At 43.0% G+C, this 16,754-nt stretch overlaps 1 protein-coding gene across 2 annotated transcripts in view; it reads left to right on the forward strand.

The window, feature by feature from the left end:
* The window catches only part of Cidec (cell death inducing DFFA like effector c), a 28,488-nt gene extending 20,971 nt beyond the window's left edge, over window positions 1-7,517 (forward strand). For both annotated transcript variants that reach the window (XM_045133922.1, XM_045133921.1), the window contains exons 4-6: window positions 19-177; window positions 264-445; window positions 6,580-7,517. In XM_045133922.1, the coding sequence (XP_044989857.1) occupies window positions 19-177; window positions 264-445; window positions 6,580-6,742 (504 nt within the window). In that variant the 3' untranslated portion in view covers window positions 6,743-7,517. The remainder of the gene's footprint in view (window positions 1-18; window positions 178-263; window positions 446-6,579) is intronic.
* The last annotated feature ends 9,237 nt before the right edge of the window (window positions 7,518-16,754 follow it).

Consider the following 16,754-nt stretch of genomic DNA (forward strand, 5'->3'; position numbering starts at 1 on the left):
GGCCAATCTATTCCCCAGGTCTGCGACATCTTGAGGCTGAAAGATAAGCGTTTCTCCCTGGTGCTAGAGGAAGATGGTACAATGGTAGAGACTGAAGAGTATTTCCAAACCCTGGCAGCAGACACAGTGTTCATGGTCCTGCAGAAAGGACAGAAGTGGCAGTCCCCATCAGAACAGGTAAGGGCCGCCCTGTACAGGGGAGAAAATGAAGAGCTTGGGAGAAGTTCTGGAGGGGCACTAAGCATGGGTTTGTCTGGGAGCAGAGGAATAGGTACCTGCTCTCCCAGAAGCCCACCAAGAAGATTGATGTGGCGCGCATGACCTTCGACCTGTACAAGCTGAACCCACAAGACTTCATTGGCTGCCTGAACGTGAAGGTGACTCTCTATGACACATACTCCCTCTCCTACGACCTGCACTGCTACAGGGCCAAACGCATCGTGAAGTAAGTGGATTGGGGCAACTGGGGCCGGGTGGGTACAAAGGAAGGCTGAGCTTCTGCCTGTCCCCATGGAACTGAGCCTTTTCAGCACAGGGGATAGCAAAATGTAACAGTCACATTTGTTTTGTTTGGTATTTTTATTTTATTTTATTTTTATTAACAGCTTCCACGATTGTAAACAATATCCCATGGCAATGCCCTCCCTCCCCCCCACTTTCCCCTTTGAAAGGCCATTCTCCATGATATCTCCTCCCCCTCTCAATCAGTCTTTTTTTTTTTATTTTGATGTCATGATCTTTTCCTCCTCTTACGATGGTCTTGTGTAGGTAGTGTCAGGCACTGTGAGGTCATGGATATCCAGGCCATTTTCTGTCTGGGGGAAGCACGTTATAAGGAGTCCTACGCTTCCTTTGGCTCTTACATTCTTTCTACCACCTCTTCTGCAATAGACCCTGAGCCTTGGAAGGTGTGATAGAGATATTGCAGTGTTGAGCACTCCTGTCACTTCTTTCCAGCACCATGATGCCTTCTGAGTCATCCCAGGGTCACTGCCATCTGAAAAGAGAAGGTTCTCTACCAAAAGTGAGAATAGCATTAATTTAAGGGTATGAATATTAAGAGAAGTGCTTACTGGGCAGTTTGATGAGCATAGTATATACATTTAGCCAGACAGCAGCAGACATTACACCCCTAAAGCTCATGTCTACCCCTGTTTTAAGTTTTCAATATCAGGGATGTATTCCCTCCCATCGAGCCGGCCTCCAGTCCAATTAGAGGGCAGTTGGTTTGCACCATGAAAGATGTGCCACTATTGCACCCGTTGGCTCATTTGGCCTGGCTGGCCAAATATAAGACTTGCAGTGTCCACTGTTGAGTATCTTCACTGGTGATTTCTCTCTCTCCCATTGAACTGCATGCAGAATGGCTTCTTTCAGCTTTCTGTCAGCTGGTCTACATGGAGGAGGTTATCAGCTCAATTTCAGCAGGATTTCTCAATGGCCTTGCAGCCCAAGTATGTGGAGGAGTCTTCAGCAATAGGGTCTTACCATCTATTCCTGGTGGGAAGCCAAGGGCCTTAGCAATGGCCTATAATGTTTTGGGGGCATCAGGGACCTCCCTGGCCAAACATCTCACTGGAAGGTATCCCACCCATCTCTGGCAAACACGTTTGTGCAGAGTTTATTGAAGTGTCTTGGACTGTACTAGGGTATGCTAAAAGGTGCATACTCATGTCTTGGCTGAATATGCAATGAGTTTTTATGATTATCTTCTATGGCAAAGTGCATCTTTTCACCCCCCAAAATAAACTTTCCAAGGTAGCCTTGTAATGTGTATGCAACCAGCATTTCACACAAGCTAAGCACATACTCTAACATGTCCAGCTAATCAGTTTGTAAAAAAATGAGTATGCCACTGTAAGCCCAGAACTTGGGGATGGGGTAGAGGCAAGATGACCAGGAGTTCAAGGCCAGCCTTAGCTACATAGTGAGTTCAAAGCCAGCCTGAACTACATGAGACCCTTCTTAGGTACAGCCTTAAAAAAAAAAAAGTAATAGTGGAATGTAGAAATAACTCAGTGTGTAAGGGTGCTTGCTGTGTAACCCTGAGGGCCTGAGAAGGTCCAAGTTCTAGCCCTAGCACCACACAAGAAGCACAGCATGGCTGGGTATGATAACATATGCCTTTAATCCCAGCACCAAGGAAGCAGAGGTAGGAGGATTGCTATAGTTCAAGACTAGCCTGGTACTACAGAGTGAGTTCCAGGTCAGCTTGGTCTAGAGCAAGACTCAACCTCAAAAAACAAAACAAAACAAAACAAAACATGAAAAAAAGTAGCTAGGCTGTAGAGATGGCTTAACAGTTAAGGTGCTTGCCTGCAAAGGCAAGGGACCAGGTTCAATTCCCCAGTGTCCACGTAAGCCAGATGAACAAGGTGAGACATGCATCTGGAGTTCATTTGCAGTGGCTGAAGGCCCTGGCACACCCATTCTCTCTCTCGCAAATATATGTGTGTGTGTGTGTGTGTGTGTGTGTGTGTGAGTGTGAGTGTTTAAAAAATATTTCCCTGGGCTGGTGGGATGGCTTAGCAGTTAAAGCATGTGCCTGTAAGACCAAAGGACCCAGGTTCGATTCCCCAGGACCCACGTTAGCCAGATGCACAAGAGGGCACACACATCTGGAGTTAGTTTGTAGTGGCTGGAGGCCCTGGCATGCCCGTTATTTCACTCTCCCTCTTTCTCTGTCAAATAAATAAATAAGAATATTAAATTTTTTTAAAAAAAGAAACTTAAAAATTACTTCCTTAAAGTCTGGAGAGATGGCTTATCAATTAAGGCACTTGCCTGCAAAGCCAAAGGACCCAGGTTAGATTCCCCAGGACCCACATAAGCCAGATGCACAAGGTGTCCCATGCTTCTGGATTTTATTTGCAGTGGCTGGATACTCTGACATGCCTATTCTCTCTCTTTCTCTCTACCTGTCTGTCTGTCTCTCTCTCTTTGTAATAAATAAAAATTAAATATTTAAAAATTCCTTAAAGACGGGCTGGAGAGATGGCTTAGCGGTTAAGCGCTTGCCTGTGAAGCCCAAGGACCCCGGTTCGAGGCTCGGTTCCCCAGGTCCCACGTTAGCCAGATGCACAAGGGGGCGCACGCATCTGGAGTTCGTTTGCAGAGGCTGGAAGCCCTGGTGCGCCCATTGTCTCTCTCTTCCTCTATCTGTCTTTCTCTCTCTGTCTGTCGCTCTCAAATAAATAAATAAAAATTAAAAAAAAAATTCCTTAAAGACAAAGCTGAGCATGCACATCTCCAGTCTGGAGACCAGAGAATTGCTGGGATTTGCTGGTCAGACAGACTGACTAAAAATGACAGCTCCAGGTTCAATGAGAGACCCTGTCTCAAGGGAACACGGGAATAAGCAATAGAGGTAGAATCTGATGTTCTCCTTAGGCCTCTGCATGTGTATTATAGGACATGCACATATGCACACATACATACATACACCACACATACTCCACCATACATAGTAGACACACACACTCATGCACACACACCAAAGCAGCAATGACAAGCCAGATGTTTTGGCTTATACTTGTGATTCCAATTCTTTGAAAGGCTGAGGCAGGAGGACAGCCATGAGTTTGAGACCACTGTGAGCTACACAAAAAGCCCGTGCCTCAGAAAAAGAAAAGGCAATGGAAAGTTGAGTTATCTTAGTGACAGTGCTGTCACTATGAATCTTTTTCTTTTTTTAATATTTTATTTATTTTGAGAGAGAGAGAAAGAGACAAATAGGGAGAATGGAAGCTGGGTGTGGTGGCGCACACCTTTAGTCCCAGCACTCAGGAGGCAGAGGTAGGAGGATCACTGTGAATTGGAGGCCACCCTGAGACTACATAGTGAATTCCAGTTCAGCCTGGGATAGAGCGAGACCCTGCCTCAAAACACCACACACACACACACACACACACACACACACACACACACACACACACACAAAAGAGGGAGAGAGAGATAATGGGCATGCCAAAACCTCTAGTGACTGCAAAACAAATTTCAGACACATGCACCACCTTGTGCATCTGGCTTTATGTGGGTACTAAAGAACTGAATCTGAGTTTTTTGGCTTTGTGGTCAAGCACCTTAACTGCTAAGCCATCTTTCCTGCCCAGTTATTTTTTTGTGTGTATGTCACTATGATTTTTTTTTAAATAAAAGACCTGGGTTTTTGTTCCTTGATTTTTTAAACATTATTTATTTATTTGCAAGCAGAGAGAGAAGCAAGACAGGGAGAATGGGCACACCAGGACCTCAAATGAACTCCAGATGCATGTGCCACTTTGTGCATCTGGCTTTACAGGGGTACTGGAGAATTGAACCCAAGTCCTCAGGCTTCGCAGGCAAGTTCCTTGACTGCTGATCCATCTTTCCAGCCCCATCATTATGATTTAAAAAAAATGGCAAATTACAGCTGGAAAGATGGCTTAATGGTTGAGGCACTTGTCTGCAAAGCCTAAGGAAGGACCCAGGTTCAATTCCCCAGTATCCACATAAAGCTAGCTGCACAAGGAGGCACAAATGCCTCTGCATGGAGTTTGTTTGCAGTGGCTAGAGGCCCTGGCATGCTCATTCTCTCTCTATTTATCTCTTTCTCTGTCTCTCAAATAAAGTAAATAAATAAAATATTTAAAAATTTGTAAAATAGGGCTGGAGAGATGGCTTAGCAGTTAATGTGCTTGCCTGTGAAGCCTAAGGACCCATGTCCAACTCTTCAGGTCCCACGTAAGCCAGATGCACAAGGTGATGCTAGTGCACAAGGTCACACATGCACAAAAAAGGTGGCACACATGTCTGGAGTTATTACAATGGCTGGAGGCCCTGGCATGCCAAATATCTCTCTCTTCCTGTCTCTCTCTTTACCTCTCTCACATAATAAATAAAAGGCCAGTCTGTTGGGCTTGCCTCAAAAAAAAAAAAAAAAAAGAAAGAAAGAAAAGAAAAAATTTTAATACACATTGCATACAATTTTCCAGTTTTTCCTTTAAATTTACAATTCAGTGTGTTGTAGTCAGTTCCACATTGCTGGAATGACCATCCAAATGGGACACAGTTTTATGGGAGGAAGGGGTTTATGTCAGGCTTACAGATCCAGAGGAATGTTCCATCTGTGGTGGAAGAAAGCAGTTAGAAGAAACCATAAACTTGTAAGCAGCTAGTCTGGTGTTCTTAGTAGACAACAGAGACTATCTCAAACAAGGTAGAAGGAAAGGAGCAATGCTCCAAGTTATCCTCTGACTTCAGTATGTGTCACACAAACACACACAAACACACACACACACACACACACACACACACACAGAGTAATGAAAAGAAGCTGAGAAGCTGGGTGTGGTGGCACATGTCTTTAATCCCAGTGCTAGGGAGACAGAGGTAGGAGGATCTTTATGAGTTCAAGGCCACCCTGAGACTACATAGTGAGTTCCAGGTCAGCCTGGGCTACAGTGAGACATTACCTCGAAAACCTAAAACAAAATAATAATAATAAAAGCAACAAAAAGCTAGGCATGGTGATGCATGCCTTTAATCCCAGCACCCAGAAGGCTAGAGTGAGATGCTACCACCACAAAACAAAATAAAAGGACTGGAGAGATGTCTCAGCCATAAGGACACTTCCTGTGCAAGCATCTGGGAGTGGCCAGAGAGCAGAGACCTGAGAGTCACCAGGGCTCACCCCCCCCCAAAAAAAAAGCAAGCCCAGAGATAAGTAAGAGACTCTGGCTCAAATAAGAAACTAAGAAACTGAAAAAGAACTGGAGAGATGGCTTAGCAGTTGAGGCACTAGCCAGCAAAGCCAAATAACTCAGGTTCGATTCCTCAGGACCCACATAAGCCAGATGTACAAGGTGGCGCATGCATCTGGAGTTTGTTTGCTGTGGCTAGAAGCCCTGGTACACCCATTCCTTCCTTCTCTCTCCCTCTCTTTCTGCTTCTTTCATGCTCTCAAATAAATAAATAAAAATAAAATTACTAAAAAATTTGCATATCTTTAATCCCAGCACTTGAGAGGCAGAGGTAGGAGGATTGTCGAGAGTGTGAGATCACCCTGAATCTACACAGTGAATTCCAGGTCAGCCTGAGCTAGTGTGAGACCCTACCTCAGAAAACCAATATAAATAAATAAATTAATTAATTAATTAAAAATTAAAAATAAAGAAACTGAGTCGGGCATGGTTGCGCATGCCTTTAATCCCAGCACTCGGGATGCAGAAGTAGGAGGATCGCCGTGAGTTCAAGGCCACCCTGAGACTCCATAGTGAATTCCAGGTCAGCCTGGGCTAGAGTGAAACCCTACCTCGAAAAAACCACATAAATAAATAAACTGGAAAAGAGTAATGGAGGAGCACATGGGCGGGGGTCCTCCAGGGCACATAGTGTACACCACATGCACACACACACCATCACTACACAAACACACACCCTGGATATACATCTGTAAGCAGAAAGAGAACATGAGAGTACAAGCAGGCAAGCTAACTTGAAGCTAGTTCCTCTCACATGGAATATCGAACACATTTTGGGGAATGCAAAGAGGGGTATTCTCCATGTGTCTGACCTGAGTGCCTTATCATTTTTTTCCAGGGAAATGCTCCGCTGGGCCCTCTTCAGCATGCAGGCCACAGGTCACATGTTGCTTGGCACCTCCAATTACATGCAGCAAGTCCTGGATGCCACAGAGGACGAACAGCCCTCCAAGGCCAAGGCCTCCTCCCTCCTCCCTGCCTGCCTGAAGATACTGCAGTGAAGGCCCCAGTCCTTCCCCAGCCAAGGACTAGACTGGGGATTGCTTAGCTAGAAGTACCCACAGCAAGCCTGGCAGCTTCTGACACTCCCTCCTCCCCTCACAACACAGCATCATGGACAAGCAAGCACAAGAAAGGGCTGGAACCTTGGGGTCAGCTGGTACAAGGAGAACTTCTGGTTTCTGGCCTGACCAGGCCTCTTCCTGTTCCAGATAGCTTTAGTGACCAACACTGGTCCCTGGTGGTCTGTGGCAGGAAGTCTGCCCCCTGCCCCCCGGGATTCTGTCTTCACATGCTGTACGCCACTCCCTCCCTGCTGTAGTGCGCAAATCCTCTAGACCTGAAATGGCCATCATGGAGCAGATATTGCTGTGGTAACCTGTGGTCTACCTTGGCCCTGTCATAGCAATGAGATAAAGTGATAGAGTGATGACTAAATCTATGGTAAGGGTACCACCATTGTCAACACTCCCTAGAAGCAGGAGGGGAGGAGGATCATCACTACCTGCAGCTGCACATGATCTTGGGAGAAGCTAGAGTATGTAGGAGGTGGAGGTTAACTAAAGGTGACACTGCATTCATGCAGCGTTTGTGAGGCTGTAACCCATGCTGGGTGGGACTCTTCAGTCATGCTGTTTTTCCTTCTATAAGTAGCCCTCACCCATGCTCCTGTAAGTCTCCCACTAAACTCATTGGTTTGCCAAGCTGGACTTGGGTGGACTCATCTCTTTGATCTGTCATGGGTGCCCTGGCTGGGTTGAACAGACATTTGTTGAAATCTCCCCAGGAAAGGTCATGTAACACTTCCTTCTGCCCTCAATCCCAGAATACTCCTGGGTGAATTATCAAGCCCACTAGTGGATGATATTGAGAGTTTGCAATAAATTATTTATGTGGATACATCTTCTTTGCCTGTATTCTTTGGGGATGGGCTGGGGTTGCAAAGAGCTAACAAAAGACAAGAATCTATTGTCAAACCACTCTCCATAATGTTGTGGAACAGAAAATAACATGTTTTTTGGGGGGGGAGAGGAGGGGGAATTGAAACAGTGTCTCATATACTGTAGCTGACCTCAAATTCATTATGTAGCAGAAGATAACTTGACTTCATGATCCTGCTATCTCCACCTCCCAGTGTTGGGATGATGGGCATGTGTCACTCTGACCAGCGGTTTTGTTTCTTGAGAAACAGTCTCACTCTGTAGCCCAGGCTGGCCTCAAACTCATGGCAATCCTTTTGTCTCAGTTTCCTGAATGATGGGCTTACAGTTTGGAGCCATTTATACCCTGGTAGGAAATAGCATTTTTCCTATCTTAAAAAAAAAGTATCTGATTTTGGAAGTCTTTCACATTTGAGAGGAGCAGATCACATAATCCTATATGACTGTCAACTTACAAATGGAAATGGCCTATTTAGATGGAATGAATCATTCTTCTAAACTCCTCATTAGGTGGGAAAGTACTAGTGCAAGGCCATGCCCCACCCGTGCCAATCGTAGCTTGCTCACAGCCTACCATTCGTTCATGTTCAGAACTTCTAACCTCAGGATTACAAAGGCAACTACTCCTAGTATGGTGAGATCTGAGCTTGCTCCCCAGCACTGCAAATATAAACACACACAGTGAGCACAAGGTAGGGTCTCACTCTAGCGTAGGCTGACCTGGAATTCACCATGGAGTCTCAGGGTGGCCTTGAACTCATGGTGATCCTCCTACCTCTGCCTCCCAAGAGCTGGGATTAAAGGTGTGCACCACCATACCCGGCTTTTAGAGAGGCCATTTCTTTTGTAGCTGGAAACTCACATAAGACAAGTATGAAAGACCTGGCTTGTTGGCGATTGTGCCATAGTCTGTGATTCTCAGACTCAAAACACAACATTTCATAAGCTTTACTTTAAAGCCTATTTGAATTTTTATTAAGCCAAAGGGCTGTGTTACCCAAGCTTGTCTGGGAAGCAACTGTTGGCAACTGTCCCATGTCTGTCCCATGCCTGCAGCCATGAGTGAGTGGGGAGAGTGGCCAAGCCAACTGAAAATTTTTTGTTTCTTAAATTTTTATGTATTTGAGAGAGTCAGAGAGAGAGACAGAGACAGAGAGAATGAGCATGCCAGGACCTCCAGCTGCTGTGAATGAACTCCAGATGCGTGCACCACCTTGTGCATCTGGCTTATGTGGGCCCTGGGGAATCGAACCTGGCTTCTTTGGCTTTGTAGGCAAATGCCTTGACCACTAAGCCATCCCTCCAGCCCCTGAAAAGTATTTTTTTATTGTCGTGCACTTGCACTTGGCTGGAGGTTGGCTCCAAGTCAGACTGGCTCCATGGAGTTGGCTCCCGACCAGGAGGCCCAATGCTTGCATCACTCCTGCTCCACCCTGGCTGAAGCATGGCCTATCTACACCTCTTAGAACGTTATAAATAACTAAGCCAGAAGCCAGTGATGCAAGCTGATATTTGTCCCAAACACTACTCCTCCTGAAACCCACTTGCACAGTGTGTGAATTCAGTGACTGACCATGGCCTCCTGGCACTGAGCCTTCTCAGCCAAGGGGGACTGGGGTTCTTCTCCTTTGCCAGAAGCTTGGAGCCCAGTGAAATGCAGATCCTGAAAGGGAACAGGAGAGTGAAAGTGCCATGAGGCAAGAAGGAAACTGCCAAAGAGCTGGAGCACTGAGAGGTCCAGGGACCAGTCCAGTTCAAGTGGGGAAATAGCCTTTGTAGGTGCCGACACTGCCAGTGGAAGAAAGGTCAGCTGAGCTGAGGTGGCTTGTGAACCAGGCCCAGTCCCATGTTGGTCTTGATTTTCTTTTTTCTTTTCTTTATCTCTCTTTTCTTTTGTCAAAACAAAAGACACAGCCTTTACCTCAAGGGAGATAAGAGTTTATTCTGGAGCCAAATATGAGTGATCATGGCCCAGGAGCACAGATTTAGGCTACCCCAAATTTCATGTTTACAATTTCATGAAGGTTTTATAGTTACAGAACAAAAGAAGATCATAAGTCAAGGCACTTTTCAAATACATCAGCTGTCCCTCAGGTAGGTGGGTTATAGCAAAGCTGGGAAATCTACACCATAGGCCTCAGATGCTGTCTGATGGCATTCTTAGCCCTTGGGCTGGTGGAAGCTGGGGTCTGTCAGTACATTCCAAAAAGGTTGCACCTGATGAACTGACAGTCATGTGGTAAACACAGAGGTAGGCAATAAATCACTATTGAGGGCTAAAGATAGTCCAAGGTGGGACTGGAGAGACAGTTTAGTGGTTAAGGTGCTTGCCTGAAGAACTCAAGGACCCAGGTTTGATTCCCAGTAGCCACATAAAGCCAGATGCACAACGTGGCACATGTGTCTGGAGTTCATTTGCAGGGGCTGGAGGCCCTGGAATGCCCATTCTCTCTCTCTCTCTCTCTCTCTCTCTCTCTCTTTCAAATAAATAAGTATTTTTTTTTACATTATCTCATTTAATGTTGCAGCCCCCAAAAGAGAGAGTGGTCATCAGTCCAGTTACAGACAAGAACACTCATGGCACAAGAGGGACATGGCTAGGTATGGTGGCACACCCCTGTAATCCTAGCACTTGGGTAGTAGAAGCAGAAAAACCAGGAGTTGGAGGCCAATCTCAGCTACACAGCAAGTTGAAGGCCAGCCTGTGCTACAGAGATGCTGTTTCAAAACAAAACAAAATAGTAAATAAAAATTTTAAAAAATTTAAGCTGGGCATGATGGCACACACCTTTAATCTAGCGCTCAGGAAACAGAGATAGGAGGATTGCCATGAGTTCAAGGCTGCCCTAGATCAGCTTGGGCTAGAATGAGATCCTACCTTGAAAAACAAAAAACAAAAAACAAACAAACAAAAAGACTTCTGGTTAAGGTGGTGGCATAGGAACCACACCAAAGCAGCCTAGGGGAGAAAAAGCAAAAAAAAAAAAAAAAAAAAAAAAAAAAAAAAAAAAAAAAACAACAACAACAACAAAAAACACCAGCAAAATATACTCTTCTCCTAAAAAGTGAGATATATAAGAAATTAGGGCTGGAGAGATGGCTTAGTGGTTAAGCGCTTGCCTGTGAAGCCTAAGGACCCCGGTTCGAGGCTCGATTCCCCAGACCCATGTTAGCCAGATGCACAAGGGAGTGGGCACGTCTGGAGTTTGTTTGCAGTGGCTGGAAGCCCGGGCATGCCCATTCTCTCTCTCTCTCTCTCAGTTTCTGTCTCCTCTCTGTCACTCTCAAATAAATAAATAAATGATAAACAAAATTTTTTTTAAAAAGTCTCTAATTCTAAAAAAAAAAAAAAAAGAAAGAAAAGAAGAAATTAAAACAGCAGCAAAGAAGTAGGAGAGATACAGAGCATCTAGAGCCCACATAGGCAGGCAGAAGTGGCTCCAGTAGCAGCGGCGGCACTAGGTCTCCTGGCCACAGCTGCCAGGCTCGGCTTGAGCCACAGGAAAAGCCAGGTGAGGGGATTTTCCACTCACACCAGAGCTCTTCCCAAACTCAAGAAATGTGGAGAACCACAGTGAACAACGGAGGAGCAGATCATGAGGTAGAGGATCACATGGACCAGGAATAGAACTAGAGCCACCATTGACAACCTCTCCTCCCCCACCGCCAGTGCAAGCACCAGCAAGAACCAGAGACTAATGGAAGGGAGATCACTGCACCCAGCACCAGCGAACAGAGCAGGAATCCAATGACCCAGCCAGCCTACTTGAACCCACAGTGCACCAAATAGGGACCCAAGAAGGAGTGCAGCATAAGTGAGACCAAAATCATCCCAAAAGGTAACTGGGATTACACCAGGTCAGTACCCATCTAATAAACTTGATATATAGGCCTGAGCCAGAAGTGCTGATTGCACCTTCCATAACAGGATAAATTATATATTAAATCTGATGGATGGTCAGATTTGCCATTCTTAAATAAACTATATTTTGGGCTTGTTATTTGTTGCTTCTTGATTTATAGTGGCTTTATTACCTCCTCTGTTATACATTAGGGAAGGGTCTCACTTGGTCACAAGCTAACTTGGAACCCTCAACAGACCAGAAATCTTAACCTCCTTGTTGTCAGGATTAAGGGTGTGGGGTATCACACACCCTAAGGAACAGTTAGAGGATCTGGTTGTCATAATACCTACTCTTACATAAATACTCTGTGCTGTTTTCCATTGAAAGTGTACATTGTTTAGTTAAATTTCAGAATCTGCTTGTATTTTGTTCCACTAAGCCTACCTGAATACTCTCATAGCAGGCAAAGCCAACATTAGGGTCACTTTTGTAGATACTCTGAAAGTCTTGAGAGCCATACCTAGTACCTTAAGCTCCTACCCTGAAGAAATATAACATCACATTGATTGACACATCTAACAATATAGCAGCTAACTAGAAAATCCAAGCATTAAGCTAAACCAAGATGCAAAAATATATACATTATAAGACAAGACACACCAAAACTCTAGACAATATAAATCTACCAAAAAGCATTAATGCATCAGAAATGACCTCCAATGAGAAAGAGTTAGAGGAAATGCCTGAGAAAGATTTCAAAAGAATGATTATAAATATGCTCAAAGAAGGCAAAGAAGAAATCAAAGAGGAAATCAAAGGAATCAAAGAAGACAAAGGACACCAATTTAATGAAATAAAGAGGTCAATACAAGACATAAATAAGGAAACAGAAATACTAAAGAAAAACCAGTCAGAATTACTAGCAATGAAGAATGAAATAAAAAACTCTGCAGAAAATCTCACCAGTAGAATAGATGAAGGAGAGGACAGAATATCTAAGCTAGAAGACCAGGTGGCAGATCTAATACAGTCCAACAAAGAGAAAGACAAACTAATAAGAAAGTATGAGTGGGAATTTCCAGATATTCGGGACACTATGAAAAGATCAACATAAGAATTCAGGACATAGTAGAAGGAGAAGAATTTCACTCCAAAGGCATAGTAGGTGTCTTCAACAAAATCATAGAAGAAAACTTCCCCCAAATTGGGAAAGAGGTGTCAATGCAGATACAGGAATCCTTTAGAACACCAGCCAGACAAAACCTGGAAAAAACCTCTCCTCGCCATATTATAATCAAACTACCAAACACACAAACCAAAGAAAAAATATTTAAACCAGTCAGAGAGAAAAGTCAAGTTACCTACAAAGGCAAGCCTATCAGGATTACAGCAGATTGCTCAACACAAACTTTAAAAGCCAGACGGGCGTGGAGTGATGTATTCCAAGTTCTGAAAGATAACAACTGTCAACCAAGGTTACTTTATCCTGCAAAGCTATCCACTCAAATAGACAGAGAAATAAGGACATTCCACGACAAAAGCAGGCTAAAGGAATATTTAAAGACAAAACCAGCTCTACAGAAAATACTCAAAAGAATCCTCCATGATGAAGAGAAAGAAAAGCACACATATAAAAAAATCTGGAAAAAACAAACAATACTCAAACACTAGTTAACACAAGAGAGCAATGGTAAAACTGGAAGAACTACAAAAAAAAAAAAAGGCAAAATTAAATGCACACCTTTCAATAATATCTTTTAATATCAACAGCCTCAATGCCCCAACCAAAAGACATAGGTTTGCAAACTGAGTTAAAAAGCAGGATCCTTCAATTTGTTGCCTCCAAGAAACTCACCTTTCTACAAAGGATGGACATTATCTTAGGGTGAAAGGTTGGAAAACAGTGATTCAAGTAAATGGGCCTAGAAAACAAGCAGGGGTTGCTATCCTAATATCTCACAAGGTAGACTTCATTCCAAAATTAGTTAAGAAAGATAAGGAAGGTCACATTACATTGATTAAAGGCACACTCCAACAGGAGGACATTACAATCCTAAACATATATGCACCTAACACGGGGGCTCCCAAATTCATTAAATAAACACTATTAGAACTAAGGTTGCAGATAACACCAAACACAGTGGTAGTGGGTGACTTCAACACCCCATTCTCATCAATTGACAGATCATCCCAGCAAAAAATAAAGAAGTATCTGGATTAAATGAGGTCATAGAACAAATGGGCCTAAAAGATATATACAGGACATTTCATCCAAATGCTGCAGAATATACATTCTTTTCAGCAGCACATGGAACATTCTCTAAAATAGACCGTATATTAGGACACAGAGTGAATCTTAAATACAGGAAAATTGAAATAATTTCTTGCATTCTATCTGACCACAATGGAATCAAACTATAAATCAATAGCAAGAAAAGCTACTGATGAGAATGACAACACAACATACCAAAACCTTCGGGACACAATGAAGGCAGTCCTAAGAGGGAAATTTATAGCTTTAAGCACCTATATTAAGAAATTAGAAAGGTCTCAAGTAAATGACCTAATGCTTCAGCTTAAAGCCTTGGAAAAAGAAGAACAAGGCAAACCAAAAATCAGTAGATGGGAAGAAATAATAAAGATTAGGGCAGAAATTACTGAAATAGAAACCAAAAAGTAATCGAAGAATCAATGAAACAAAGAGTTGGTTCTTTAAAAGGCTAAAAAAGATTGATAAACCCTTATCAAATCTGACCAAAAGAAATAGACACAAATTAATAAAATTAGAGATAAAAAAGGCACCATCACAACAGATACCAGAGAAATTCAAAAAATCATAGGTACATACTATAAAAACATATACTCCACTAAGTATGAAAATCTTAAAGAGATGGATGATTTCCTTGATTTATATGATCTAAGTAAATCAAGATGAGATAACCACTTAAATAGACCTACAACAAGTATGGAGATCCAAGCAATTATCAAAAATCTCCCAACTAAAAAAAGGCCCAGATGGATTCGCTGGTGAATTTTACCAGACCTTCATAGAAGAACTAACACCATTGCTTTCTAAGCTTTTCCATAAAATAGAAAAAGAAGGAATCCTACCAAACTCCTTCTATAAAGCCAGCATCACCAGGCAAAGATAGAACAACAAAACAAAATTACAGACCAATCTCCCTCACAAACATAGATGCAAAGATTCTCAACAAAATACTGGCAAACAGAATACAAGAATATATCAGAAAGATTAGTCACCCGGACCAAGTAGGCTTTATCCCAGAGATGCAGGGATGGTTCAACATACGCAAATCGATAAATGTAATACATTATATAAATGGCCTGAAGGACAAAAATCACATGATCATCTCATTAGACCAGAAAAAGCATTTGACAAAATCCAACATCCCTTCATGATAAAAGTCCTACAGAGGCTGAGAATAGAAGGAACATATCACAATATAATAAAGGCTATTTATGACAAGCCTACAGCCAACATATTACTAAATGGGGAAAACCTGGAAGCTTTTCCACTAAAATTAGGAACAAGACGAGGGTGTCTACTGTTCCCACTTAAAAAAATTTTTTTGTTTATTTTTATTTACTTATTTGAGAGCGACAGACAGAGAGAAAAAGAGGAAGAGAGAGGGAGGGAGAGAGAAGGAGAGAGAGAGAGAGAGAATGGGCTTCCAGCCACTGCAAATGAACTCCAGACACGTGTGCCCCCTTGTGCATCTGGCTAACGTGGGTCCTGGGGAATCGAGCCTTGAACCCCGGTCCTTAGGCTTCACAGGCAAGTGCTTAACCACGAAGCAGTCTCTCCAGCCCCCCACTTTTATTTAATATAGTACTGGAAGTCTTAGTCATAGCAATAACACAAGAGATGCACATAAAAGGGGTACAAATTGGAAGGAAGATATCAAGTTATCATTATTTGCAGATGACATGATTCTATACATAAAGGACCCTAAAGACTCTACCAGCAAACTGTTAGAGGTGCTAAACACCTATAGCCATGTAGCAGGATACAAAATAAATACAAAGAAATCAGTAGACTTCCATTATACTAATAACAAACACACAGAGGATGAAAGAAAATAAAGTACTTTGGAATAGACCTAACCAAGGAAGAAAAGGATCTCTACAATTAAAACTTTAAAACACTCAATTGAAAAATTGCAGAAGACTCTAGGAAATGGGAAAACATCCTTGTTCCTGGATCAGAAGAATCCGTATTGTGAAAATGGCAATCTTACCAAAAGCAATCTACACATTGAATGCAATCCTCATTAAAATTCCAAAGTCATTCTTCACAGAAATAAAAAAAAAATCCAAAAATTCATTTGGAATCACAAAATCCTTGAATATCTAAAATAATACTGAGCAACAAAAATAAAGCTGGTGATATCACCATACCTGATTTTAACCTATACTACAGAGCCGTAGCAACAAAAACAGCATGGTGCTGGCACAAAAGCAGACAGTGCAGATCAATGGAACAGAATAGAGGACCCAGATGTAAGCCCAAGTAGCTATAGCCACCTGATATTCAATAAAAATGCCAAAAATACTCAGTGGAGAAAAGACAGCCTCTTCAGCAAATGGTGTTGGGAAAACTGGATATATATCTGCAGAAGGATGAAAATAGATTCTTCTCTCTCGCCATGCACAAGAATTAAGTCCAAATGGATTAAAGACCTTAACATCAAACCTGAAACTCTGAAACCGCTAGAGGAAAAAGTAGGGGGAACCCTTCAACATATTGGTCTTGGCAAAGACTTTCTGAATACAACCCCAGTTGCTCAGGCAATAAAACCACAGATTAACCACTGGGACCTCATGAAATTACAAAGTTTTTGTATGGCAAAGGATGAGGTAGAAACTAACCTAGGCTGGTTTCAAACTCCCTATGTAGCTGAGGATTACTTTACACTCCTGATCCTCCTGCTTCCACCTCCCAAGTGCTGAGATGATGGGTGTGGTGGATTGATTCAGGTGTCCCCCATAAACTTAGGTATTCTGAATCCTAGGTTCCCAGCTGATGGAAATTTGGGAATTAACACCTCCTGGAGGCAGTGTATTCTTGGGGGCAGGCTTATGGGTGTTATAGCCAGTTTCCCCTTGTCAGTGTTCGGCACACTTTCCTGTTCCTGTTGTCTACCAATGAAGTTGAGGAGATGATGTTCCCCCTCAGCTCATGCCATTGTTTTCCCCTGCCATCATGG

Source organism: Jaculus jaculus, chromosome 14 (genome assembly GCF_020740685.1).
Source record: "Jaculus jaculus isolate mJacJac1 chromosome 14, mJacJac1.mat.Y.cur, whole genome shotgun sequence".
In the NCBI taxonomy this organism is placed as follows: Eukaryota; Metazoa; Chordata; class Mammalia; order Rodentia; family Dipodidae; genus Jaculus; species Jaculus jaculus.